General features: G+C 45.1%; 1 protein-coding gene across 1 annotated transcript; it reads right to left on the bottom strand.

The window, feature by feature from the left end:
* Nucleotides 1-9,813: 9,813 nt before the first annotated feature.
* VIM (vimentin) lies at nucleotides 9,814-17,799 on the bottom strand. Its single transcript, XM_028114088.2, has 9 exons — nucleotides 17,076-17,799; nucleotides 16,360-16,420; nucleotides 13,467-13,562; nucleotides 13,218-13,379; nucleotides 12,566-12,691; nucleotides 12,007-12,227; nucleotides 11,505-11,548; nucleotides 11,019-11,104; nucleotides 9,814-10,175 (listed from the first exon to the last, which is right to left on the bottom strand). The coding sequence occupies exons 1-9, from the start codon at nucleotides 17,636-17,638 to the stop codon at nucleotides 10,134-10,136; spliced, it is 1,401 nt and encodes a 466-aa protein (XP_027969889.1). The 5' UTR covers nucleotides 17,639-17,799; the 3' UTR covers nucleotides 9,814-10,133.
* Between the last annotated feature and the right edge of the window lie 7,314 nt (nucleotides 17,800-25,113).

Raw genomic sequence — 25,113 nt, forward strand, 5'->3', positions numbered from 1 at the left:
GAATTCCTGAGACCAGAAAAAATCCAGGTCTCCTATTCCTCCGCCATCTTGCTCCGCCCCCAAAACTAACATTTCTAATGTTAGTTAGAAACTATCATTTCTAATCCTCACACCATGGGGTAAGTTACCCTTCCCCTATTGTGCAGATGGACCTGGAAGCTCAGAGATGCTATAGCACTTTGCTGGGACTGATCCCCTCTAGTGGCGGAACCAGAATTTGAACCCGAATCTTGCTTCCTCCAAAACCGGATTCTTTGATGTCCCACTGCCTGTTCTAACACACCCTTCCCCAAAGTGGCAGCACTAGATTCAAAACAAACAAACAAAAACACCAAGGGAAACAGGAGTTGGGCTGTTTTGTCCTGAGAACAATAATAATACTATCATTTATTGAGCAGTATGTGGGCTAAGGCCTTCTTTGTGTTATCTCGCTTAGCTTTCCCAGTATAGTCGGAGAAATCTAAGGCCTAGACAAGTTAAGGAACTGGCCCCAGACCTTGCTGATGGCGGGTGGCAAAGCCAAGATGCACACTCACCTGTGACTCTGAAGCCCACGATCTTAATCGCTCCCCATTGCCAGAGCCTGCCGAAAGCCTAGAGCTGTAACAATAAATTCACTGCTGGGCTCTAATTCCCTGAACCCCTCTTATAGGGCTCGTTTCGATTCAGAACCCAAATACCTGTCTCTCTTAGAAGAAGGTGAATCCATAAATCGGAAAGGCCCGAGAAGGAGGTTTTCCATTTTTCAACAGATTCATCTTTGCGCAGAGCTTTCTTGCGCTCTCTTCATCCATGTATTGGAATGACTGAGATTTTCAGAGCTATTGACCCGCCTGTCAAAAATCCCCTGGGGAGCAGAAGGCAGTGGCTCGAGGCCATCGCAACACTCCTGACCACCAGAGGGCAGTGGACCCATACATCCTTGTTACTCACAGTGGTCCCTCAGGAACGGCTGCTTCACTTGGGAGCTTGCTAGAAATTCCGTTTGTAAGCCCCGTCCCTGACTGACTGCATCAGAACCTTCATTTTAACAAGATTCCCTGGTGATTTGTGTGCCACTTAAAGTTTGGGAGGCAATCTCCTAAATCACAGCTTGGTCATCATGAACCAAATGGTCCCATTTTCTTTCCTGTGTTTTTAAACATGTTAACAACTCCATGGAGTATTTAAGGTGAGCAAACCATTTTGTGTTAATCGCCTCAAATTATCATTTGGGGGAATGTATTCTTAAACCTCTTTTTCAGTTGCGAAGACTGAGATTTAGAGAGATTGAGTAATTTGGTAGAAATTACAAAGCCAAATGGAGGTTTTGAGATTGAAATACAGGTCGATCTTTTGATGAAGCAGTACTACTTCCTATTGTTCTTGCTTTTTTTTAAAGCACTGTTTTTAAGAGGTATGTTTTGGGGGTCACAAAAAAGTTAGAAAGGAATTTGGTTTATTTTACTCTTGCCTTCACTGTGCTTCTCGCAGGCTAAATGTCGCAGATGTAGGGATTTAGTCAATGATTAGTTATCTATCTTGCCGTAAAAGGACTATAATACATAATAGAAATGTTCAAAAATAGTCTTCATGGTCATAAGAAAATCATTTCTTACTTAAAAGAGTCCTGAATTGTGTCTGTTGGATTTTAATCCCTCCAGTTGCATACAGTTTAATGTGGCCCTTGGAAAAGTCCTGTGACTTCTAGACCCACCGGTAGATGTCAGTATTTCTTTGGACACCGCAATGACCTCAGGTTTTGCCTCACCATTCGTTCTTTGTCAAGCAGTCAATTGTCTTTGAAGAATGTCCAGAGGTTTCTTCTACATTTCACTTGGTTGGAGGAATCTTCTTGGACGGGTATCTTCAATGACCCAAACGTGATCTTTTGTATCTTTTTCTGTTTCTCTGTCTCTCTGTCTCTGTTTCTCTCTGAATCTCTCTCTCTCTGAATCTCTCTCTCTCTCTCTCTCTCTCTCTCTCACACACACACACACACACACACACACACACACACACACACACACACACACTTTTAGGGGAAAGATTCAAACAAAGGATTTTCTCCCGAGGAGATTTGTCTGTGCAGAGGTTGGGGAAAAGACATTTGAGGATACTTAAGCCAGATTTTGTCAAGACCTCTGGTTGGTAAATCAAACTGACCCCACTCACCAGGAATTAAGCAACTACCACGCTAATAAACACCAATCCAAAAGGAATTGCCCTTTGAAGGAAGTGACTCAGAAATCTGCAGGACAGGCAGCTTGCTTTGGGTACTTTGTTATCAGAGTTGGTTGGGTAAGACCATAGCCTTCTACTAAGGCTTTATTTATTTCTCAAATAATATTTTATATGCAAATATTTTCTGGAGCCTGTTTCAGAGTTTTATTAAATGTGTAAGAAGGTTGAATAATTTACCAGGTTAATGGAAGACTAGGATTTAAGTTGACGTGAATTTGATTTTAGACTCTGGTGTTTGATTTGTGTGGCTTTTCATGCCCCCACCATCAGGGGAGGTGCTAATAACAATTAGACTCTTCCCAGCTGAGAGCTTTGACTTGTTTGCTTTCCAGAATCATTCAGCTACTTTTTTTTTTTTTACCTTTGCTTTAGAATAACTACATAAAATTATTTGACAGGTATCTGAAGGGACTAACTTCCCTGACAAGGGAGGTCATTAGTAGCTTCTTGGTGAGAAACAAATCTTGAGAGGGATTAAATAAGAGACACACTTTCTGAGTCATTAGATGCTAGACAGGTTAAAATCCCAGAAAAATACACTGTAGCATTCAATTTGGCACTAGGTAATGACTTAATGATTCTCTAGATTTCTGATATTCTGTGTGGAAACAGTTAAGCCCTCCTGAGGCCTGATTAGCAAACAGTTTTACTTCACTTCGCAGGAGAAGATGTAAGCAGTTGTTGGCTGGAAAATTTAGAAGCGCTTTAGGGTTATTCACGATGCCTGTTTTGTAATTTAGCAATTATGTAGATTGATAGTGAGAGTCATCCCACTCAAGAAGTCTGGAGACAGACCTAGTTTATTGTTTGCCAGAACTCATCAATTTAGAAGCTAGGTTTGGGGGTTTTGTTGTTCTTGTTGTTCTTATTAGCATCCTGTAGTGGTTGAGAGCATCCACTTTGGGTCTGGATTCAAATCTCAGCTCCATTATTTACCAACTGGGTGGCTTTGTAAACATTATGCCTACGAACCTCAGTTTAGTCATCTGCAAAATGGGCATTATAATGCTTGATTTATAGGATCCTTCAGAGGTATCCATAAAGGAACTAGAAAAACATCTTTTCTCTGTCCTCATTCCCTCCTCCCGGGGCTGGTTTTAGCTATGTGTGGGGGAGGCTGGCCTGCCTAATAATTGATGTACTCATTCAATAATCATATATTAAGCACATACTGTGTGTGTCAGGCATGTGCGTGCTGAACACTGAAGATAGAGCAATGAACAAGGCAAAGGAGGTCCCACCTGTCATGGAATTTATATTCTAAGAGGAGACACGGAAAAATGAGCAAGTAGACAAACACTCAAGTATGTAATAACATCACACAGACAGTAATAAGTATGTTGGAGAAAAATAAGGTAAAGAAAAAGAAAGGAAAGGAAAAAGTCATGGGAAGTCTCTTCAAGAAGGTGATATTAAAGGAAAATGATTATTTCAAGACTATAGCAGGGTTTCCAAGTAGCTAAAGAGAGGCCATCACGAGATGGGTGGGTAAGTGATGGATTTCTTCTCTCAAACACAGATACAGCCAGGGTCCAGTCTGAGAAAACAAGAGAATGAAAAAGTAGCAGGCACCGCTCAGGTTCATCATGGAATATTTTCCTCTCCTTGGAGGATCAGAAGAATCTCTGCAGATTCTGCTGCATCTAAAGAAATGTTTTCTTTGACAAGAACTATTGTGTGGTCCTGGGTGAGGTGACCATGGAGGTTCAGAACTCCCCTCAAGAGAACCTGCTATGCAGCAATGTCCACAATAGCCAAATTATGGAAAGAGCCCAGATGTCTATCGACAAATGAATGGATAAAGAAGATGTGGTGTACATATGCAATGGAATACTATTCAGCCATCGAAAAAATGAAATCTTGCCATTTGCAACGATGTGGTTGGAACTAGAGGGTATTATGCTAAGTGAAATAAGTCAATCAGAGAAAGACAATTATCATATGATCTCACTGATATGTGGAATTTAAGAAACAAGGCAGAGGATCATAGGGGAAGAGAGGGGGGAAAATGAAACAAGATGAAACCAGAGAAGGAGAAAAACTGTAAGAGACTCTTAATCATAAGAAAAAAGCTGAGGGTTGCTGGAGGGGAGGGGGATGGGGTGAAGGGATGGACGTTAAGGAGGGCACGGGATATAATGAGCGCCGGGTGTTATATAAGATTGATGAATCACTGACCTCTAACTCTGAAACCAATAATACATTATATGTTAATTAATTGAATTTAGATTAAGAAAATGAAAAGAGAGAGAGAAACTGCTACGGAACATTGCTGATTCTGTGCCTCAGACTGTCACACTTCAGGACCCACCTCTGTCTTCCTTCTTAATCACTGCTGCCAGTAGGCTATTACCAGCCTAATCTTGTCTTGGCTTCTACTTCATGGAAGACCTGAACACACACAGTTGGAAGCAGAAATAGGGAAAACAGGTGGTAAGATGAATTCTCCAGGCTAGGACTGATGGTAGGTGAGACAGACGCAGAGCTGGCTTTGTTAACAGGCCTTTAATATGGGATGTTGAAAAAAAGATGGGGCCATGAGGGGTCTCTGAACCATTAGAAGCCAAGGAGTCGCAATTACCATGACTGGCAAAGTTGGAAGGGCAACCAAGATGGCTTGACCCACAGGAAGTTGTGGAAATGGTTAATAGACCCTGGCTTCCTTATAGGCAAAATAGCCAACAAGGTACCTCTTAATTTTTATAACCTGAGGGAGGCAAAGGTGGAGGAACAGAAGGCAATCACCCAATCATGTTGTGATGCCTTGCTCAGTTCTCACACTGAGCCAATGTTCAGACCTAGAACACATCAACTCTAGAGGCTGAGACCAATCACCTAGTTGGCTGGCCAAGGGCATAGAAAGAAAAGGTCTGGACAATTAGACCCAAGGAGGGCTGGGAAAGTGTGACGATTTTTGTAGCACATATTAATGCCTACCAAAAAGCATCTCACCACGAGACACCGACCAATGAAGTAGACAAAATGATTCGGCCCATTTGACACTGGCCAGCGTGGTTACTGACCACGCTGGGACTGGAACAATGGGCATATGAACAGAGCTGCCAGAATGGCAGGTTGACGGCCACACGGGGGCGTACTTGCATGGGTACCTTTCCCAAAGACAGTCTAGCTATTGCTGAATCTGATTAGTACATCAAGAAAGCCTGCCTGCCCCTGGGTCATGTGATAGCTTTGGGGATCCTATATCCTTAAAATGCATGCCTCTCTCTCTTCTGGGTAGTTGGTTGAATGCTATACTTCATCTTCTCAAGCTTTGGCCTTATTTGAAATTCAACTTTGCATCATTATGGTAGATCCAATTTTATGAACCCAACCTTTATCCACAGAGGTCTATTTAAAAGAAGGCCCCTTAGCCAAATCGTGTGAATGCAGAGTTGCTTTGGAATAGCGACTTCATAGTTTTTCTTTTTCTTTCTTTTTTTTTTTTTAAGATTTTATTTATCTGACAGAGAGAGAGACAGCGAGAGAGGGAACACAAGCAGGGGGAGTGGGAGAGGGAGAAGCAGGCTTCCTGCTGAGCAGGGAGCCCGATGTGGGGCTCCATCCCAGGACCCTGGGATCATGACCTGAGCTGAAGGCAGACGCTTAACCAACTGAGCCACCCAGCCACCCCGACTTCGTAGTTTTTCTGATCAACCATTTTAGATGGTTCTTTCCCTCACAAAATCTCACTTGTTCTTTATTGATTTTAGTGAAAACCATAAAATTTTCCTCAACCCAGTATGGTCAAGAGGACTTTATGGTCGAGCCAAAAAATGTCATTACCCCATGGTACTGAAAGCCAGCATGGGTCTGAGTGTATCTGATTCTCGACTAAAACAGCCTGGAACTTGACGGATGACATTCTGCTTCAGCATTACCCTGTCAGTTTGAAGCAAAAGAACTCAGATGGAAACTCGTGGGCTTGAAAGGTGAGTACTCAGAAGAGCCAGGATGATTTGCTGAAGTGCATGGCAAGGAGAACAAAAATTGCCTGTTTCTGTCAAACCCCGTAGGGAGAAACATTTTGAAATGTATTCGGCCTGGACCTGACTGCATTGTTTCATGAGCAGTTCATCCTATCTACCACCTGGAGACAGGGGAAAAGAGTTTATCTGGAGGTGGTAAGGAGAACATTCAAGTGTCTGACTGAGCTCATAACCCTGCACCTAGGAGATTATACGGAGGTAGCTTATATTATCCATATTTAGTTGGAAATGGAAAGATGGGGTTTGTTGTGGTGTGGCGGAATAGACAGTGAATAGGAAGAGAAACGCTTTTGAGACTGTCAAACATAATGTAGGCTTCCTGGAGTTAATGTCAGACTATTATATAAAATTAATGTTGTTCATAGATGTTGAACGATTAGGTATGGAATTGTCTTTGGCAAGACGTAAAAGGACATTAAAACCATCACTCATCATCTTTTTCTCAAAGAGGTACACATTGCTTCAAGGTCAGCAAGAAGGTGGCCGAAAGAGAATACTGGGTCCATATTACAAAAAGCCTTCAGAAAAAGCTTTGGGTATACAATGGTGGCATCTCTCCTTACATTGCTTAGCAAGCCACCTGAGTGAAATCTGAAACCAGCACCTGCATGTGGCGAGCAGGGAAAGACCAAAGAAAGAGGCTGGCTGGTAGGTTGGTAGATAGTAGTTTTAACAAGCAAGGCAACTTATATATGAGGCTTGTCTTGGTGGCCATGAGAGGAGTAGGTCTCCACATATGCCTGTCAAATTTTAAACGTTTATTAGTCTTAACTGGGTATACCATCAGATAGTCTCAACACCATATCACTTTTCTTTCTTTTTTTTTAAATTAATTATGCCCCTTTGAAAATCTCTATCACAGACTTACTTCGAATACAGACAAGAATGTTCTCCAAATGTTTAACTGTGACCCTGGTAGGGGCGGAATTGTGTCCCCTCCCCCACAGCCCCATAGTCACACGTTGAAGTCCTAACCCCTCATACCTCAGAAAGTAACTGTATTTAGAGATAAGGTCTTTCAAGAGGTAATTAAGATAAAATGAGGTCCTATGGGTGGCCCCTATTTCAGTGTGACTTGTTTACTTATAGGAAGAGATTAGTTAAGGAGAGGAGACTCAGAACAAACCCGCCTTGCCAACACCTTGATCTTGGACTTCCAGTCTCCAGAACTGTGAGGCAATGCATTTCTGTTGTTTAAGACCCAGGCTGTGTTCTTTTGTTATGGCCGCCACAAGAGACTGATACAGACCCTTCATTTAGCTGAAGCCTGGCAGGTTGGAGAGAAAGCCTTCTTGCAGCCATAGTGTTTGCTCTTTCCTTGCTTTCTTCAGGAAAACAGGAGGGGAAGCCGCTGTGCACCCACCTTCCCTTCCCTTCCACCCCCCCTCCCCAACATTCACCCCTCCCTACAATCAGGAAAGAAAGATTTCGTTTGTCCCAGTGCCTTTGTCGGAGGCTGGTGGTGGGAAGGTGAATCCTCCATCAGGTATGTTGTAACTAAGTCCAACATTTGTCTCCTTCCCAGCCCCCTCCTCCATCTGTCACTACTGGGAGAAAATTGAGCCAGACTCAATTTTCACATTATTTCTCTGGAGCTCACAGTCCCTGTGGTAACTTTTTCCAGCCATCACTTTAAGTCATCATTTCCTTCACTCTACCTCCTATTTTTTTTTTTATCTCCTTTAGTCTTGGATTAATGTTATATATAAAAGAACCAAGCGTTAATCTTTGTTTCACCATAGGTGGTGAGAACATAGTTTCTTTTTAACAGTTTTTCAAAGTGGAAGATAAGGAAAATGCTAGAAGTATAATTAAAGATAAAAATAAAAAAGACTTAAAGAGATTTAAATTCCTATGAGGTGAGCCCCTACGAGGCTTTTCAGGAAGGGCTAATTTCTGACAGTCACAGATAAGGGAGGCTGGCTCATCTTTGCCAATTTGGGGAGGTGATTTTAGAAAGAGCTGTAAGGGACTTTGAAGGCTGGGGAACCCACCAGTCTCAGAGTACAGGGGTGGAACTCCTTGTTATCCTGGTTCCTTTCTTCCTGGAAAAAAAAATGTATTTTGATTTTTTTTTTTTTTTTTAAATAATGAAAGGTCACATGTTTGAAGAAAACCAACATGGAGCTCTTGTCTTCCCTGGATAATCCTCCTAAGCCAGAGGTGGAATGGAAATGGCAGAGGAGGCAGGAAAAGTAGGGTTGGTGGGGATGGTGGTAGGAATGGCTAACGGACAGAAAAGATAACCAAAAATCAAATAGAAAATGTCTATTAGGGCCCCGAGTATTGGATGTTTGCTGTGGTAATGCTGATTGCACCATTTAACACACCAGTTGTTCAAATATGGGGGTGGGGGGGGAAGGGAGCAGGCACACTCAAGGACTCTCAGGATAAACACCCTTTCCTGTAAGATTATACTGAGGGTCAGATGACCAGTTATAATCTATTGTCCAAACAAGTACAATTATGAGCCTAAAGGGGGCACTATTACTAAGTAATGCAGCCAATCCCTTCTTTACTCCTGCACTGCCCCCGGAACAAAAATTATGAACATCTCAGCCAGTGTTAGTTAGCACTTAATGTCTGGCCCTTAGGTGGGCTTTCCATTAACCACCTACCACTCCCCTCAGCAACTCAAGCGAGGCAGAAGCGAGCACCTAAAAATGATGGCAAAAGCCTACCACCTCTGTCCTGGAGGAGAGGGGGTAGTAGTTATATGGGAAATTGGGACGTCAAGAAGTCCAGGGTTTTGCCCAAAGGAGTATCCCTCAGAACACACACACTACCAACCAGTGACAACTCTATGGCCTCTGGGCAATATCCTCCCTCCCCTATTTATCTTAACTCTATACAACCTCCAGAGGCCTGAAGGTTTTCAGGGCTTTATCACTCATTCTCACTGCTCCAGGTTTTGCAAGCTTGATGGACTTGTCCCTTCTCCGCATCTTGCTGAGGACGCCACAGCCCCTCTATCCTGCCGTTGCCCCATGTTCTAACTCCCACAGTGGACTCTGGGCTACTCCACCTGCTGCATGTGCCCCCAGAAGTTCCCTTTAGCCAAAGTCTTTAATTTTAGGAAGTGTATTTGTTAGAATTGAAATCACACAGGGGCATGGCCCCAGATGAACTCATTTTGTATAAAGACCTATCAGCATTTTTGTGTAAGCTATTCTATTCTAGGCCAGCTATTTGTAAATTTAAAGAACTTCATTGAAAAAAAGTGAAGTCAGGGCACCTGGGTGGCCCAGTCATTTGAGCATCTGCCTTCGCTCAGGTCATGATCCCAGGGTACCAGGATCGAGCCCCACAATGGGCTCCTTGCTCAGCGGGGAGCCTGCTTTTCCCTCTCCCTCTGCCTACTTGTGCTCTGTCAAATAAATAAAAAATCTTTAAAAAAAAAAAAAGTGAAGTATACCTACAATGGGCAAAGTAAGAATGATATCTGAAGCAGAAATAAGTTGAATTTATCCAGTTAACCGAAACTTGATTTTTGTGGCAAATTCACCAGTTTAGGACCAAAAAATAAAAAAAGTCACTGACACACAGATTCTCATAAAGTTTAGAGAACTGTTTCGATAGAAACAAATAAGTAACACACCAAAAGAGTTTTCCAAAGATTTATTGAAGCAGAAACAAGTTGGTCAGATACTTGTTGGAAAAAAAGCAGTTTTAATGGTATTCAAAAATACTTTTTAAAAAGTATTCTAGCACAAGTTTTCTTCGTAAACTAGATTATGTTGTAAACTTTCTCCTAAATCTTTTAAGAGTGTTGGTTCTTAAGAACTAGAGATTATTCCTATTCCAAATCTATCTTGCGCTCCTGAAAAACTGCAGAAAGGCACTTGAAAGCTGTTTCTTTAAGATACGGATTTCTTTTTTTATTCTTGCTGGTAGTATTGCTGCATCGACTCTGTGCCCTCTTTACTCAAGGTCATCGTGATGCTGAGAAGTTTCATTGATAACCTGTTAACAAAAATATTCGAATCAAATAGAATACCTGCTGAAGATGAAATTACCCCGATAAGCATGACAAAGGAAAACCCTCCTAAGTAGGTATCATTGATGGTGAAAATAGGCAAGTTACGTTAGCTGTGCATGGCCAAGCTCACAGCTAGGAGGGACAGATACGTGTGTAAGACGCTCTTCACCTACATGCAAAAGAAGCATCCTATGGAATGTTAGCACTTAAAAAAAGAAAACTTAAAACTGTGTATGAAGGATGCTGTGATAATCCTATGCAGCAAAGTTTAAAAGCCCTGAAGACGGACTAAACTGTACAGTCAAGTGCATTTTAAGTGTATGTGCAAGGGAAGATTCCATGAAGATTGCAACAGATTTCGGCCATTTCTTTCCTGGCGTAGAGAAGTAACAAGAAACGAACTGATTATCCGGCATGTCCTTGCGCTATGTCAAAGGGCCTAAGAGTATTCAGGTGGCAGTCAGTAGGGAAGGCCGTATGTCCAGGATCAAAACATTTCTGCTATTGAGGGAGTCTACTGAAGTAGCTCATGGAATGAGTCTAGGAAGTAACTTAAGGAAGCTGTGCGCCGATCTTAAATTAAGGAGCGTAGAAAAACAATCACTTATTTTGGACAGTGGGAAGACTGCTATGTCACCTTCATATTCAGGAGGCAAACAGTTGGCTGTGTGTCGTGCCGGGAAAAAAGGCCTATTCTCTTTTGAGGGGTCATGAGTGAAACCAAAACCTCCCCAATGAGCCAGGTATTACCTGAGATAGAGACTTATTGATTCACAAGGCTATCGATGTCCGCCTGAGATTGTGCGTTTTGACTGAAAGATACCAACCTGTCCATCTCTAGTCTCAACCGTCTTAATCAGAAGTGTCCTTTTTGAGTGAGTGTCAACCAGAGGGAGGGAATCCAGATTGGTTTCTGAATAAAGAAAAATCGCCCCAAATTAGTAAAAGTGAAATTTTAAAAAAGACAAGTTAACTATTTTGCCTAAAGAATTATGATCGTTGTTCACGACTGTCGAAAGCGCTCCTCCCAAAATAATTCTCAAGACTTAAGACTTTACCAGGGCCTGGTGACGCGGTAGCATCAGGATGGACTATTTCAGTGCATACTCCAAAGGAAGAAGTCCAAGGGAGTTGAAATTTTAACTGGCAGCACAGATTGTAAGACAGTACTTGGGTCTAAAAATTATGGATGTTTTACAGGAGTTTATCTTGTATGGCATTTTCAAAAAATCATTTAGCAAATTAGTGCTTTATCATAAACGGACTGGTTACAAGCTGCTGAAATTTTTCATAAGGGGAGATCAAATGCTTACCCCTCAGGTTCAGGGAAGAAAAGTTTGGAAGAGGCAGAGCAATCCTATATAGGGATAAAGAAGAACAGTAAAATTTTTGTTAAACGACTCAAACAATAAGGAACGAATTTCCTCAACTTCTTGTTTTCATCAAATAAGAGAATGTATTCTTGTAGTTCATTAAGTGAGGGATTTGCCTCCGAAGTATTTACCTACGACTGGTCTCATTAGTACATTTAAAATCTTTTCCTTTGAGTGTTTTCTCTGAGCACTGCAGAGTGGGAAAAGTGTTGGCGCTCCCAGAGTTGTGAGTTCAAATCCCAGCTCTGCTACTGATTAACACCGATTAGGGCAAGTTACCAAATCTCCCAAACCTAAGGTTCCACATCTATAAGAAGTGGTCAGCAGCTACGTTGAAGAAATGTTCTAAAGATGAAGAGGTAACGCACGTAGGTAAAGCAAAGGGCATAATTCCTAACAAAGGGTAGCTATTCACACACGTGCATAAGCCCTTGTGCCGCACCTGCTCTCCTCGCCTTCCAGCAGCTTCCTGTAGGTGGCAATCTCAATGTCGAGAGCCATCTTGACATTCAGCAGGTCCTGGTATTCCCGAAGGTGACGGGCCATCTCTTCCTTCATGTTCTGAATCTCATCCTGCAGGCGGCCAATAGTGTCTTGGTAGTTAGCAGCTTCGACGGCGAAGTTCTCTTCCATTTCACGCATCTGGCGTTCCAGAGACTCGTTCTGCAGGAGGTAAGAGAGGCTTCCGATGTTACTTCCCAGGAAACCCCCTGCTATCCCCAGACCCACAATCTGCTCCCCTAGTGGCAAAGAGGAGGAGCAGCACTCCAACTTCAGGTGAAGGATACAAGCATCAAGCGTTAGAAGCAAGTGTGTAGGTGTAAGCTAAAACTTTTACATCTCGAAGTGCTCTTTGAATCTATCCTGACAGCTCATTTTCTTTGGATTAAAACATAAATTTGTCTTCATTTGAAGTTTTGTTCAGATAGCACCATTAGCTTGGTCAATGTGCATGATGCAAGCGGGTTATGGTCCGTTTTTTAGTGGGGTGTGATACTCACAGTCCCTTTGAGGGCGTCCACTTCGCAGGTGAGGGACTGCACCTGTCTCCGGTACTCATTTGACTCCTGCTTCGCCTGGCGCAGAGCATCGTTGTTCCGGTTAGCAGCCTCAGAGAGGTCGGCAAACTGCCGGAAAGAAATGACAAAATGTGGACCACCCACGTGACTTGGTCCCCTAAGATTCCCTAAGATTCTCCCTTGCCTGGGAAAAGGGGAAAGCTTCAAGATGGTAGGCAAACAAATAAATACATAGCACATGATCCAAACCAAATTTTGTATCTTAAGTGCAAAGCTCCACATCCTCCAGACTACGTCTACATTTCTGTTCTGAACAGCGAAGGAAGAGTGGCAGAATGCTGACGTTGATGTTTTCGAGTAGAAATTCGATACATTACCCTCATTCAAGGGTGGAAGTCATGGGCGTGGCACTGGGATTGCCTTGGAAGTAGGGTTCAGAAGGGAGTGGAAAGAAGGGGTGAGCGATAGGGAGGCCGTAGCAATAAATACAACTGGAATGAGAAGTTCAAGTTTAAGAAGTTCAGGCCAACTTTCTGACTGGAGCTAAAGGGTGTGCAGGGATCACAGGCAGGTACGAGCGTTTCCAGAACAAAATGCTCTGCTCTTGTTCTAGCCACAGTGATTGCTTTCATACCTTGGACTTGTACCATTCCTCGGCCTCCTGAAGGTTCTTGGCAGCCACGCTTTCATACTGCTGGCGTACGTCGCGCAGGGCAGCCGTGAGGTCAGGCTTGGAAACATCCATATCGATTTGGACATGCTGGTCCTGAATCTGGGCCTGCAGCTCCTGGATTTCCTGCAGAAAGAACAGACAGAAGGTCAGCCATGCCCAGGATGGGGGCAACTCCACCCACATTCATTCACGAAACGTGGCTCCACTTGCCTCATCATGCAGTTTCTTCAAAAAGGCAATCTCTTCTTGCAAGGATTCCACTTTACGCTCAAGGTCAAGACGTGCCAAAGAAGCATTGTCAACATCCTGGTTTGGTGAAAAGAGAAAAGACAGGGCAGATGGGAGGGTGCTGAAGTCGATGGCTTATCTCCTTTATTCATTTTAAATGAACCATATGAGCTTAGTCTCTTTACTATGAAAAGGTTGTTGAGAGCTTTTATGACCTTTGAATAAGTCTATAAAGCACCCAGTATGATAATATACTATACTTTCTTCTCTTCATTAATAAATTTGAATTGTGACCCACTGTATTGTATTCAGATGGCTAATAAGCAATTTAAAAATAAGTAAATGTTAAACTGCACTCTGAATCTCCATTACACTAGTGAAGTTTTTCATTATTTTTAAAATTTCAATTCCAGTGTAACTGACATACCATATGATACTAACATATTATATTAGTTTCGGGTACACGATATAGTGATTCAGCAACACTGTACAATACTCGGTGTGCATCCCAGTGCTTGTGCTCTTAATCCCCATCTCCGATTTCACCACCCACCTCCCCTCTGGTGGCCCTCAGCCTGTTCTCTGTAGCTAAGAATCTGTTTTTTGATTTGTCTTTATCTTTGTGCATCTGTTTTGTTTCTTAAATTCCACATGAGTAAAATCATATGGTATTTGTCTTTCCCTGACTTGATTTTATTATTTTTTTAAACCTAGAAAAATCAATGTCACCGCATTTTTAAGATATCTTTTTTAGAATGTCATGAAATAACGTAATAGGGTTGACCAGATTTCATTTTGTGTATACTCGAGCACACGTAAAACAGAAATTTGTGCTTCAAAAGTTTCAGTGCATATCTGAGCTCTTCTATTCTCTATTGAAATCTTTTTTTTTTTTAAAGTGGGCTCCACGACGATGGGACTTGAACTCATGACGGAGATCAAAACCTGAGCTGAGATCAAGAGTCGGAGGCTTAACTGACTGAGCCAAATGTATCCTTAGAATGCAAAGCAAGTATGTAGCAATCTAGCAAGGCTAGATTTATACTCCAGTTCAATTTGTACTGAAACTGACTGGCAAAGATGCAGTTCAGGCACATAAGGAAAAGAAATGTAATTCTGCACTGTATTTTCTTTGCTTCCAAATCTGGTAGAATTTTCTCTTAAAACTCCCATTGCATCCTGCAAAGGTGTGTCCATCCTTTTCACTTAGCACTTTGTAAATTCAGTTACTTAGCTTGTTTCAGAATGACTGGTCAAAATGCATGTAATGAAACTATATGCAGAATCCTTGCTGCTCAAGCTCTCCTGTGTTTCCATCACTTGCAAACTGCTATGTCCCAAAGATTTTATTTCCCCTCAGGGAAATGTTATAAGAATTTTTATACCTCTTATCTTGTCAGCAATTGTATGTGGAGTACACTTGATAGCACTGAAGTCTTAAAATGTTGAGAGACCTCTCTCACCTTCATGGAAATGTGAATGAGGAATGAGTGATAATTTAAAAAAAAAAAAATCTGGCTTGGGAAAAATTCACTTTTGCTTGTTAAGCCCTAAAAAAAGATGCGGAAGATAATTACGTCCCATTGTGACATTTCTACTTCCTTGAAGAAAATATCAGGGATTTTACTGAATCCCTAAAGAGGAGATCATTGATATCAATCTTGTTTTATATTAATGCACTACGCTGCAGAAAACATTACAGATATGATGATCACAAATGCTCAGTTACTAAAATGGGCCACACATTGCAGTGCTTAACTTAATCTGGTAAATGTATTTCTGCTTCAAAATGTTATTCTGGACTACGCATCTGAGAGCTTAGATAGACATCCCAGTAAGTGTTCAGGAGAATAAAACTATGCTAGCGGCTCTTCCTGCTTTTGAATTCCAATTTCAAACTAAAAATCCTTGAAGTCTATCTAGCTTTGGAGCAAAAAGTCCTTTACTTAAAAAATCCATTCTTGGGCCCTAGGTTCGTTCTTCATTTAAGGAGAAAGTGCTAAAGAATAAAGAAACCAAATAAAGAAAGCCCTTTCAAAATGTGAGGTATGATTGTAGCTTTAAGAACTTTTCCCATCACATACTTCACAAGTCTGGACCAGATATTAGATAACGGATGTTAGCAAATACTGTGTCCAATTAGAACTGCACTTACATCATTACATATTCAGTAAGAATGTAGCCTGTTGCAAAGCTTCTCTGGGAACACAAAGACTCCTATTATTTCTGTCCAGAGCCACCACACTTGCCAGAATGTCTGTATCTACATTCCATCGTGAAGCCCGTAGAAACCATTAATACCTTTCAGCCCAGGGGACAGATGGCTCCTTTTCATCCTTATTAGATCACAAAATAGTTGTGCCTAGTGATACTACCATATAACTTTAATGCCACAGTGGAACTTGCAGGGAAGAAAAGAAACTTGCTGGCTTAAGTCCAGTTAAACTAAGTTTCTTATCCTCCAACACGTTTACGTTTCAAACTACAGGGCATAACTGTGCTTTTCGTGGCCTTGTAAAAGTTAGCCAACTTGACTTTAGTAAGCCTTAATCTACATCAAACTGTAACCGTTCAGAATCAGAATGTCAATGTGTTGCAAAAACAAAACGGAAAAAAAATGTTTCTTTGAAAAAAATCTCGAAACAAAGTAAAAAGTTAAAAGTTTTTCTGTCCTAAGGCACGGCTTCACTCATTCAAGGGTTTTCATTGGGAGAAGCTTTCATTGGAAGAACTGTGCTCTTTCTGCCACTAGGGGGCTTTGCGCAAAGACGTGAAGTTTTGCACTATCTAGACGCGGGGTAAGTAACTTTTGAGAATTGCTGCCGGTCGATCGGGTGCGGTCCGGTGGCTGCAAGCGGGAACAGAATCTACAAACCTGTCTGAAAGACTGCAGGGTGCTCTCGGCTTCCTCTCTCTGAAGCATCTCCTCTTGCAACCTGAAACAGTCGCACATTAACCAAAAGGGAACTGGGAAACCGCCAGGGGCGGGGCGGCCACACCCAACCACCACGTCGCTGCACCTCGCGACAGGAGCTGCTGCGCCACCTCCGCGGGCAGCCAAGCACTGCGGATTTTAGAACTGCTGCCCTCCGTACGTTTTAGCGGGTCCTCGGCGGCAGCGTGCAAAAGCAATCACGGTCGCCACCGGAACCTGCAAGGCGACCGCCGCCACTCCGCCCCCGAGGAAGCTCTGCAATCCCTTTGTCTCGCTTCCGCCACTTCCCTCCTCTCTTCCCTCCTCCCGCCCCATGCTGGCAGCCCGCCGGAAGCGGCCCGGAAACTTTCTAAAAGTTCGGGGAAATGGCGCTCATTGCTTGTAAGGGCCTTCGGCTGCAGACACAGTGGTAGTTTTAAGAAATCTGTAACCTGAAGTGGGGTATTTTTGGGCAACCAGTGGGGGTGGAGGGGAAATGCTAACTGCAAGGTCTGGGTTCAGGGCGGGGCTGCGCCGCCGCACCCACAGCCCCGCTCACCCGCTGTCCCCCAGGCAGCCACCACCCCAGCCACATTCCCAAGGGCGTGGCAGCTTCTCGCGGAGGCCCTGTTCCCTTCTCCCTTCCCTCCCGCAGCCCCGCGTGGGCGCCGCCTTACTTCTCCCGGAGCCGCATGATGTCCTCGGCCAGGTTGTCGCGCTCCAACTCGATGCGGACCTTGTCGTTGGTAAGGTGGTCCACCTGCCGGCGCAGCTCCCGCATCTCCTCCTCGTAGAGGTCCCCCAGGCGCGACTTGCCCTGGCCCTTGAGCTGCTCGAGCTCGGCTAGCAGGATTTTGTTCTGCTGCTCCAGGAAGCGCACCTTGTCGATGTAGTTGGCAAAACGGTCATTCAGCTCCTGCAGCTCCACTTTCTCGTTGGTGCGGGTGTTCTTGAACTCGGTGTTGATGGCGTCGGCCAGCGAGAAGTCCACCGAGTCCTGCAGCAGGCGCACGCCGGGCACACTGCTCCGCAGGCGCACGGCGGAGGAGCGCGTGGCGTACGCGCCTCCGGGGGACGAGGCATAGAGGCTGCGGCTGGTGCTGGGGCGCAACGCGCTGCCCAGGTTGTAGGTGCGGGTGGACGTGGTCACGTAGCTCCGTGTGGAGCTCGGCCGGCTCCCGGTGCCGGGGCCGCCGAACATCCTGCGGTAGGAGGACGAGGACACGGACCTGGTGGACATGGCTGCAGAGGGTGGCGGTGGGCCGGGCGGCTGCGGCGGCACGGACCGGCTCGGGGAGGACAGGCGAGCGAGGGCGCAGTGGGTGTGGGCGGTGGGAGCGCTGCTGCGTCTCTGGCGCGGGGGATCCCGAAGCGAGAGTGGCAGAGGACCGGACCCCTCCGAGGGCGCAGTTTTTATAAGCCGTTAGGAAAGAGGGTCCCCTCCCACTGCCATCCCAGCCGCACACCGCGCCAGCCAATGGGGACCGACAAGAAGAGGGGAGGGTGGGCGGGGGCGCCCTCGAGCCTTCCTCCCGGCTCCTCTGCAGCCCGGGACTGCGCACCGTCCCGTTACTTTTTGGTTGGGCTGGGACTTTCGGGGGCTTTCCTGATGATGGCCTGAGCTCTGCTCCCCACTGGGTGCTGAAAAAGGCGGGGTCGCGCGGTGGTGGGGGACCCTGCCCGGGACTGGACCAGAGGGGTCGCGGGCACCGCGCGGTAGAGTCCTGGGAGGAGGCGGGCGGGTGGGAGGGGCACTCGGCTGCAGGGCTGTGGTCGGTTAGGGGCGTGTGGGTGGGGAGCCCCGCGGGCAAGAAGCAGGAAGAGGGGGGAGTCAGGGATCCAGAGAATCGGAAGAAAGAAACAAAGAGTGCCTGAGATTGGAGCGCGAGGTGGGGGCGTGCACGGCCGGCGACGCAGAGCTGGGGCCCCGCGCAGCCTGGCGCACCGCCCACTCTGGCCCACGAATCTTTTCAACCTCTTGTCTTGGGGGGGTTCCTGTTCAGGGACCTAACGGGCTCGGTGGCTTTGGACGGCGCGAGCTTCGAGGCGGCGGCCGGGGAAAGCCCGGGGGAGAGGGGTGGGGTCACTGAGTCACAGGCAGTGAGTCACTGAGCTCTGCTGTCCTCCGGGGTTGAGGGCTTCTAGCGGTTCGGAAACCGTTAGACGAGACTGACTCCAGATTTCCCGGGCCGCGCGCGCACTGTCTTAAGTTTCACCTAACTTCGAGTCGAGCCTCCCCTTTCTTCTGTGCGGTTCGCCTGCGGAGATGCTAGAGCACCCCTGCATTCTTAAGGACTCTCCAAAGCCTGGTTTTGCTCCGAATGTGAGGACTTCCCATTAGCAAGAAACTTCGGCAGAGGCCGGATAGCTGCCGAACTCGGGTCTCCAGCATGAACGCACTCCGGGAAGGGTTTTCTTGCAAAGTTCCCTCCCATCCTTCCCTCTGGGCTCCTCTCAGTGCCCCCGCCCCCACCGCCCCCATGGAACCACACCCGACTTTTAACACGATCTGAAAGTTCTGGGTGAAAGAGGAAACCCAGCGTCCGTAGTTTCAAAATCAAATCGAGTGATCACTGGTTTTTCTGCTATAGTGGAAGTCATTAAAGGTATAATCTGTGCCAATTATAGAATTAATTAAGCGTTGCTTTAAAACCCCAATTTGATTAATGAAAGGCAATTATATAACGCAAATGACAGAATGTTTGAGGGGAAATAGATTTATGTGTTCATTTTGGTTCAGCGAGGCACATTGCAGGATTCTGGTGACTTGTCTGGGAAATGTCACAGGTCCTTTCGGCCTCTTTTCTAGAAGAATTCATGCAATTGGTCTTACAGTGAAGGAGATAAAACTATCCGCAGAACAAACAGAGAAAACTTCTGGTCTTGAGCATCAGGGAGTGTTCAGACTCCACCACCAAAACCCATCTAGGGTAAATCACTCAACTCAAGGGCTATTGTTGCAACATTAGTAAGTGCTACACCCAAAAGGGAGATGAAGGGAGCAAAGGCAAGCCAGCCTTATTGTCATTAAGGAGCAATTTAAAAATCGTGGGGTTTTTTTTTTTTTTTTGAGTATTTAGAAGACCTATTGAGTACCGGATGGATTAACTCCAAAACCACTGTAAAAATCTAGAGTGAATAGTTAAGAGAAAAAAGGTAAAATCCTTCCCTCTTTTTTTTTTTTTTTGGAGTGGGGGTTACTGTGGGAGTGGTACTGGACGTTGCCTGGCATTTAAGAAAAATAGTGTAGAACCAAATGAAGGGTTTATCCTAGCTTCTTGGTGCAAGCCTCGTCTAGGCAATATTATATTTACCTCACTTCAGACAGCTCTGGCAAATGGCACTGCCAAAGTCAAGCTGCAGGGCCTTTGCTGCACAGCTCCCCTACCCTGTGTTTCCTTTCTTCTCTCCTGTGCTGGCGGGCCGTGGGGTGCTCCCAGGGAGCATTCCTGGGGCTTGATGCCCTGGCAGACTAGTTTGTGCTCCACGTTGCCATCTTGCTCCCTGAGAGCTCTTTATTCAAGCCACTGCCCGGCAAATGCCACCATTGTGAGTGTACCTGGAATTTTTAGGATGAGACAAAAAAAAAAAAAGCCATCTCCCAATGGGGAGGGAGGAAGAGAGGATGGACCCTATTCCCACCCAAAGTGCTGATCCCAGGGCAATGAAGTGGTGCTGTCAGGGGATGCTTGCTGACTAACTCACCACGGAAAGTGAGGGCAAGGCTCTGGTGTGATGTGGCAGGGTGCCCTGTTGGTGACCACAGCAAATTCCTCAGGGCTATGATGACTTCCTCTGGGATGGACTCTGGCCTTCCTCATCATCTCAGGGGTATCCCTCCTTTCTAACTCGTCCGTGGTCTGTATTGTCAGGCAGGGCTGTGGTATGTTCACTTGCTGTCTTGGGTATAACAAAACACCATGCACCGTGTGGGTTAACCAACAGACATTCATTTCCCAAAGCTCTGGAGGCAGGAAGCCCAAGATCAAGGTGCCGGCAGATTCAGTGTCAGATAAGGACCTGCTTTCTGGCATGCAGACAGTCACCTTCTCGCTGTGTCCTCAGATGGGGGAGACAGAGCTAACTGTAGTCTCTTCCTTTTCTTATAAGTACAGGAATCCCCTAATGGAGGCTCTACTGTCAACACCTCATCTAAACCTAATTACCACCCAAAGGCTCCATCTCCATATATGGAAGCATTGGAGATTAGGGTTCCAAGATAGGAATTTGGAGCTGGGGGGTGGGGTGGGACACAAACTTTCCACCCATAGCACTTGCCATACAGTGCAAACACACACACACACACACACACACACAGAGTATCCAGGGTGTCCTTCCTCTTAGCAATGACCATAGCTAGCTGTGGACTATACAGCATAAAAAACTGGAGGTTACAAAAACACTCTTATTCATGTAGAATGTGTAAGACTTTGTACAGAATTAACTTCATTCAGAGATAGATGTGCCTAGCACAGGGCCTCAGCCAATGGGCAGTGGTCATCAGCGTGGGAAATCATTATGCCTGAACTAACATCTTTGAGTGTGATCATTAATCCTGCTCTATCTGTGCCGCATGTTCTTAGTTACCTTTGAGAGTCAACAGTGTGGAGACCTAGCTTTCTCGGTTTTCCTGTTTGTTTTTTTGAGTGCCGTGAAAACCTAGCTCGGAGGTATTTTTATTTTATTTATTTATTTTTTTAAGATTTTATTTATTCATCTGAGAGAGAGAGCAGCAGGAGAAGGGGGAGGGTCAGAGGGAGAAGCAGACTCCCCACCGAGCCGGGAGCCCCGTGCGGGACTCGATCCTGGGACTCCGGGATCATGACCTGAGCGGAAGGCAGTTGCTCAACCAACTGAGCCACCCAGGCGCCCTCGGAGGTATTTTTAAATGCTGGACTGGGAAGCCGTTTCAAACACGGCATGGTGTGGGGTATGACTAGTACGGACACGGCGGTCCGACTCGTAGGCCAGGCGTAAACATGACCAAATCTAAAGTCCTAACAGGGATTTGGGAATTTGCAAGCTGTGGTGATGTCAGTTGAATGGGGTGATTTGAACTGACGGAGCAGCCAGCCATGTACAGAGGAGCTTAGCGGCCGGTGGGGGCTTTAGGAAAGCCGGTTGGCAGGAGGCCACACCAAGAGGACAGCTTCTAGCAGGACAGCCCGGATGGAATGGGAGAAATGAGAAGGTGGATAAAAGTGAGATGTGAGAAGCATGACTACACCCGAAGATGTGGTCATAAAGAGAATAATCACTCGTATCAGCAGTGCTTTAGTTTTTGTACCTATTGGATGACAGGAAGTTTGCATGCGTTTTACCGAATGCTCTCATAGCATCTTGCAAGGGGCATTTGATTGTCCATTTCACAGCGAAGGGGTCTGAGATGCCGGCTTACAATTTACTCATCATGGTCTGATGACTAGGAGAGGAGGGAAGAAGGGGGCAAGATTTTCAGTTGAGGCTTTTCTGACTCCAAATGCACTTTTCTTTTCTCTTTGCCTTCCTTGATGATGAAATTTTGCTCACTGTCAACCAATACCATTTGCAAATATTATTTAGGGCCTACTGTGTTTCAGGAACTGCAGAGACTGGTTCATTATCGGATTATGTTGCGAAGGAACAGACTCTGAATGGAGTTTGGCAGATGCTTAGACTATCATGTTTTATGTTATTCAGAGGATGTAACAGTGACTCATAGTAGATATGGAGGGGATTTGTTTTTTTTTTTTTTAAGATTTTATTTATTTGGGAGAGAGAGAGAGATAGAGATGGCCTGGATGGAGAGAGAGAGCACACAGGCGGGGGGGGGGGGGAGGGGAGGGGCAGAAGGGAAGAGAGAAGCAGTTTTCCCACTGAGCAGGGAGCTGGATGCAGGGCTCCATCCCAGGACTCCAGGATCATGACCTGAGCCGAAGGCAGATGCTTAGCCAGCTGAGCCACCCAGGTGCCCAGGAGTTTGGTTTTCACTTGCTCCCTAAATTGTTCCTTGGAGAGTTAAACCTTTCACCTAGATTTCTTTCCGTCTCTTCAGAGTCATCATCTCCAAAATTGGGTGTAGTTCGTCTCACACCCTAAAACCCACCAACCCCAGGGGCTTCCCCTCCCAACTTCCCTGTCTGTTCAGGGCAACCAGCACACTACCAAGATGACAAACCTTCATCACCATGGCCACTCCTTCCTCTTCGGTCACTCAGATCCAGGGGCCGTCCTGGATCATCGTCTCCTGTGTCCACTCCTCAGAGCCACAACCTCTTTTTCTTAATGACCACATTCTTAAGACTTCCCCGAAGATCCAAAGCAAATCCCTCATTGCTTCATTAGGATGTAAGCTCCATAAAAATAGAAAGAACGTTAAGGTCCATGAGGGCAGGGATTTTTTTTTTCTTTTTTGTTCACTGTCCTATCCTCAATGTGCCTAGAGAAGCCTGGCACATTTCTTGAATGTATAGATTGATGCATGAATAATTCATAGAAGAAGGAAGGAAGGAGAGAAAAATGGAGGGAGGAGGCGAATATTTCTAGCGCCATTATGTGCGAGCCTTGTGCTAGTCCCTTTAGGGGTGACTGCATTTAATCTCTTCAGGGCATTACGATCCACAAGTTGCATTCACTGACTCAAAATATGTTTATTGCATATTTACCATGTGCCAGGCACTCCGCTAGACTCTGTGGGCGGAGGGAGTGAACAAGGCGTGTGCTCTTGGAATATAGACTTGAGTTGTATGTGCACATACGTGATTCAGAGGGACAATACTCCGGTAAAGGAACAAACAAAGGAATCATAATTTGTAAGAAAGATGGTGAAGGAAACAGAAGTTTTGCTGCAAAAGAGGTTGAGGCTCATGACACTCAAACATGGCCTTTGAAAGCCAGGCCAAGCATGCCCAACCATCCCTCCTGCTGCTCCTCACCAGACCACAGTTTCAGGGGGGCCCTAAGTTTCTCTCTGTTCGGTGAAGAATCCATATTTTCCCGCACTCAGGTCTTTTCTCATATTCCGTTCAGCAGATAGGTATCCTCATTTTCTGCACCGGCCTGCAATGCTTGTTAGTTTAGGTAAGTAAGAAAGTGTTCATGCCTCCCGGGAGCTCCCAGCCTTGTAAAAGGATCAGGAACCACAGAAAGTGCTGTACTACAGGGTGGAATGTGGTGAGTGCTCCGACGGAGATATGAATGAAATACTAGTGCGTTTAGATGGAAAATGATCCATAGCCACTTGGGGGGAGACCAGAAAATATATTTAGAAAAGGTGGTACTCGAGGCTTGGGGACACTTTTTATAGCTTATTGTGGTAGAGAAAGAAGGTTTGAAACTGATGGAAGAGTCTGAGCAAAAATCACATAGATGGCAGGGTTCTGGGGGGCATTTGGGGCTAGCAGGAATCCCAGTATGGCTGGACTGTGGAGCAGCGCTAGGGGAGAAGGGGGAGCGGATGCTAATATGGGACCATGCGTTGGAGGGCGAAATGCCAGGGAGAGGAGTTTATAAGTAATGTGGTGGGCAGTGGGATTTCACTGTCATTTGTGACTGGGAGAAAGACATGTTTGTGGCTGTGCCTTAGGAAGACTGTTCTGGCATTTTGTGGGGGATGAATTGAGGAGACCGATTTGAGGGCTATTTGCAGTAGATCAGGTGAATGGAGGGGTGGGGGTCCAGTGATAGCACAGAGGGATGATTGTTACAGGCCATGAAGTTAGAAGACAAGCAAGTCAAAGTGCTCAGAGCTTTCTGGATAGGAACTGAGAGAATGGAGGTGGTGTACATAGAAGAAAAATTTTTAGGTGGGAAATTAATTTGGGGTGAAAGAGATTCATTCAAATCCTCCTACCTGGAAGTATCTTCCCTTCTGTAGTCTATATACAGTGAAACCTCATAAGGTGGGTGAGGTATAAGCTGGATCATGTGGTTCTGCCTTTTATGGCACTTCTCCAGAATGTTCACATGAATTAATATCAACAGCCTTGTGATGGTCTGGTTTCCATAGCTGGTGTAAACTTGGGGACTTCTGCAGTATCTTCTAGAACAGTTTCTAAAGTTCAGAGAAAATGCTTAAAGATGAATTCCTGGAAATCTCTTTGAATCTTTTTGGGGGAAATAAAAGCAGATCATAGTTCCCTGTAGAACTATTTATTATTTATAATTTCATCTACGTCTAATGTACAGTCTATGACAGAGGAAAGAGAAGGTGGTCAGTATGTAGGAGGGAAAAGGAGATGTTCATCAACATATGGAGGGAAAACCCAGTGCAAAAAATTTCAAGTTGATGTCAGACAGATGTGAAGCTAAATTTTCAGTATTGGTTTACTGGATGCAAAACACAAAACGAAACCAGCCCAGTTATAAAAACCAGACCTTATTTGAAAGTGACCTAAATGATACTGTCAGAGTTTAGTTACTGGCCAAGTGAGATTACTACAAGAAAATAAGCTCGTGGCCTCTAATGTTGTTTTTACCATGTTTCAGGATAGAGAAGGTCATGCCACTGTAAGAAAATTTGCCCAAGGGCATTGACATCCTGGAAATTGACTCTGCCTATCTTGAGGAGGTCCCCTAGTTCCTGAGTGGTGGAAGTTTTTTTTCAGGAGATATTTTGGTAATGGGCCTAATGATAATAACTGTTTAATAGCACAGTTTTCTTTTAAAGAACTGAAGAAATTTTTTTAAAATTCTGATTTTTCTTTATGGTGACCTGTAACGTTGGAATGGAAATAT

The sequence above is a fragment of the Eumetopias jubatus genome, unplaced genomic scaffold (assembly GCF_037043125.1).
Source record: "Eumetopias jubatus isolate StellerSeaLion01/CBP00866 unplaced genomic scaffold, mEumJub1_p1.0 scaffold_8, whole genome shotgun sequence".
Taxonomy (NCBI): Eukaryota; Metazoa; Chordata; class Mammalia; order Carnivora; family Otariidae; genus Eumetopias; species Eumetopias jubatus.

Coding starts and splice junctions, on each gene's coding strand:
- VIM (XM_028114088.2), bottom strand. CDS start 17,638: ATGTCCACCAGGTCCGTGTCCTCGTCCTCCTACCGCAGGATGTTCGGC. Junction 12,692..13,217: donor AGGAATGGTACAAGTCCAAG/GTATGAAAGCAA, acceptor TCTTTCCGGCAG/TTTGCCGACCTCTCTGAGGC. Junction 12,228..12,565: donor TGGACGCCCTCAAAGGGACT/GTGAGTATCACA, acceptor TACCTCCTGCAG/AACGAGTCTCTGGAACGCCA.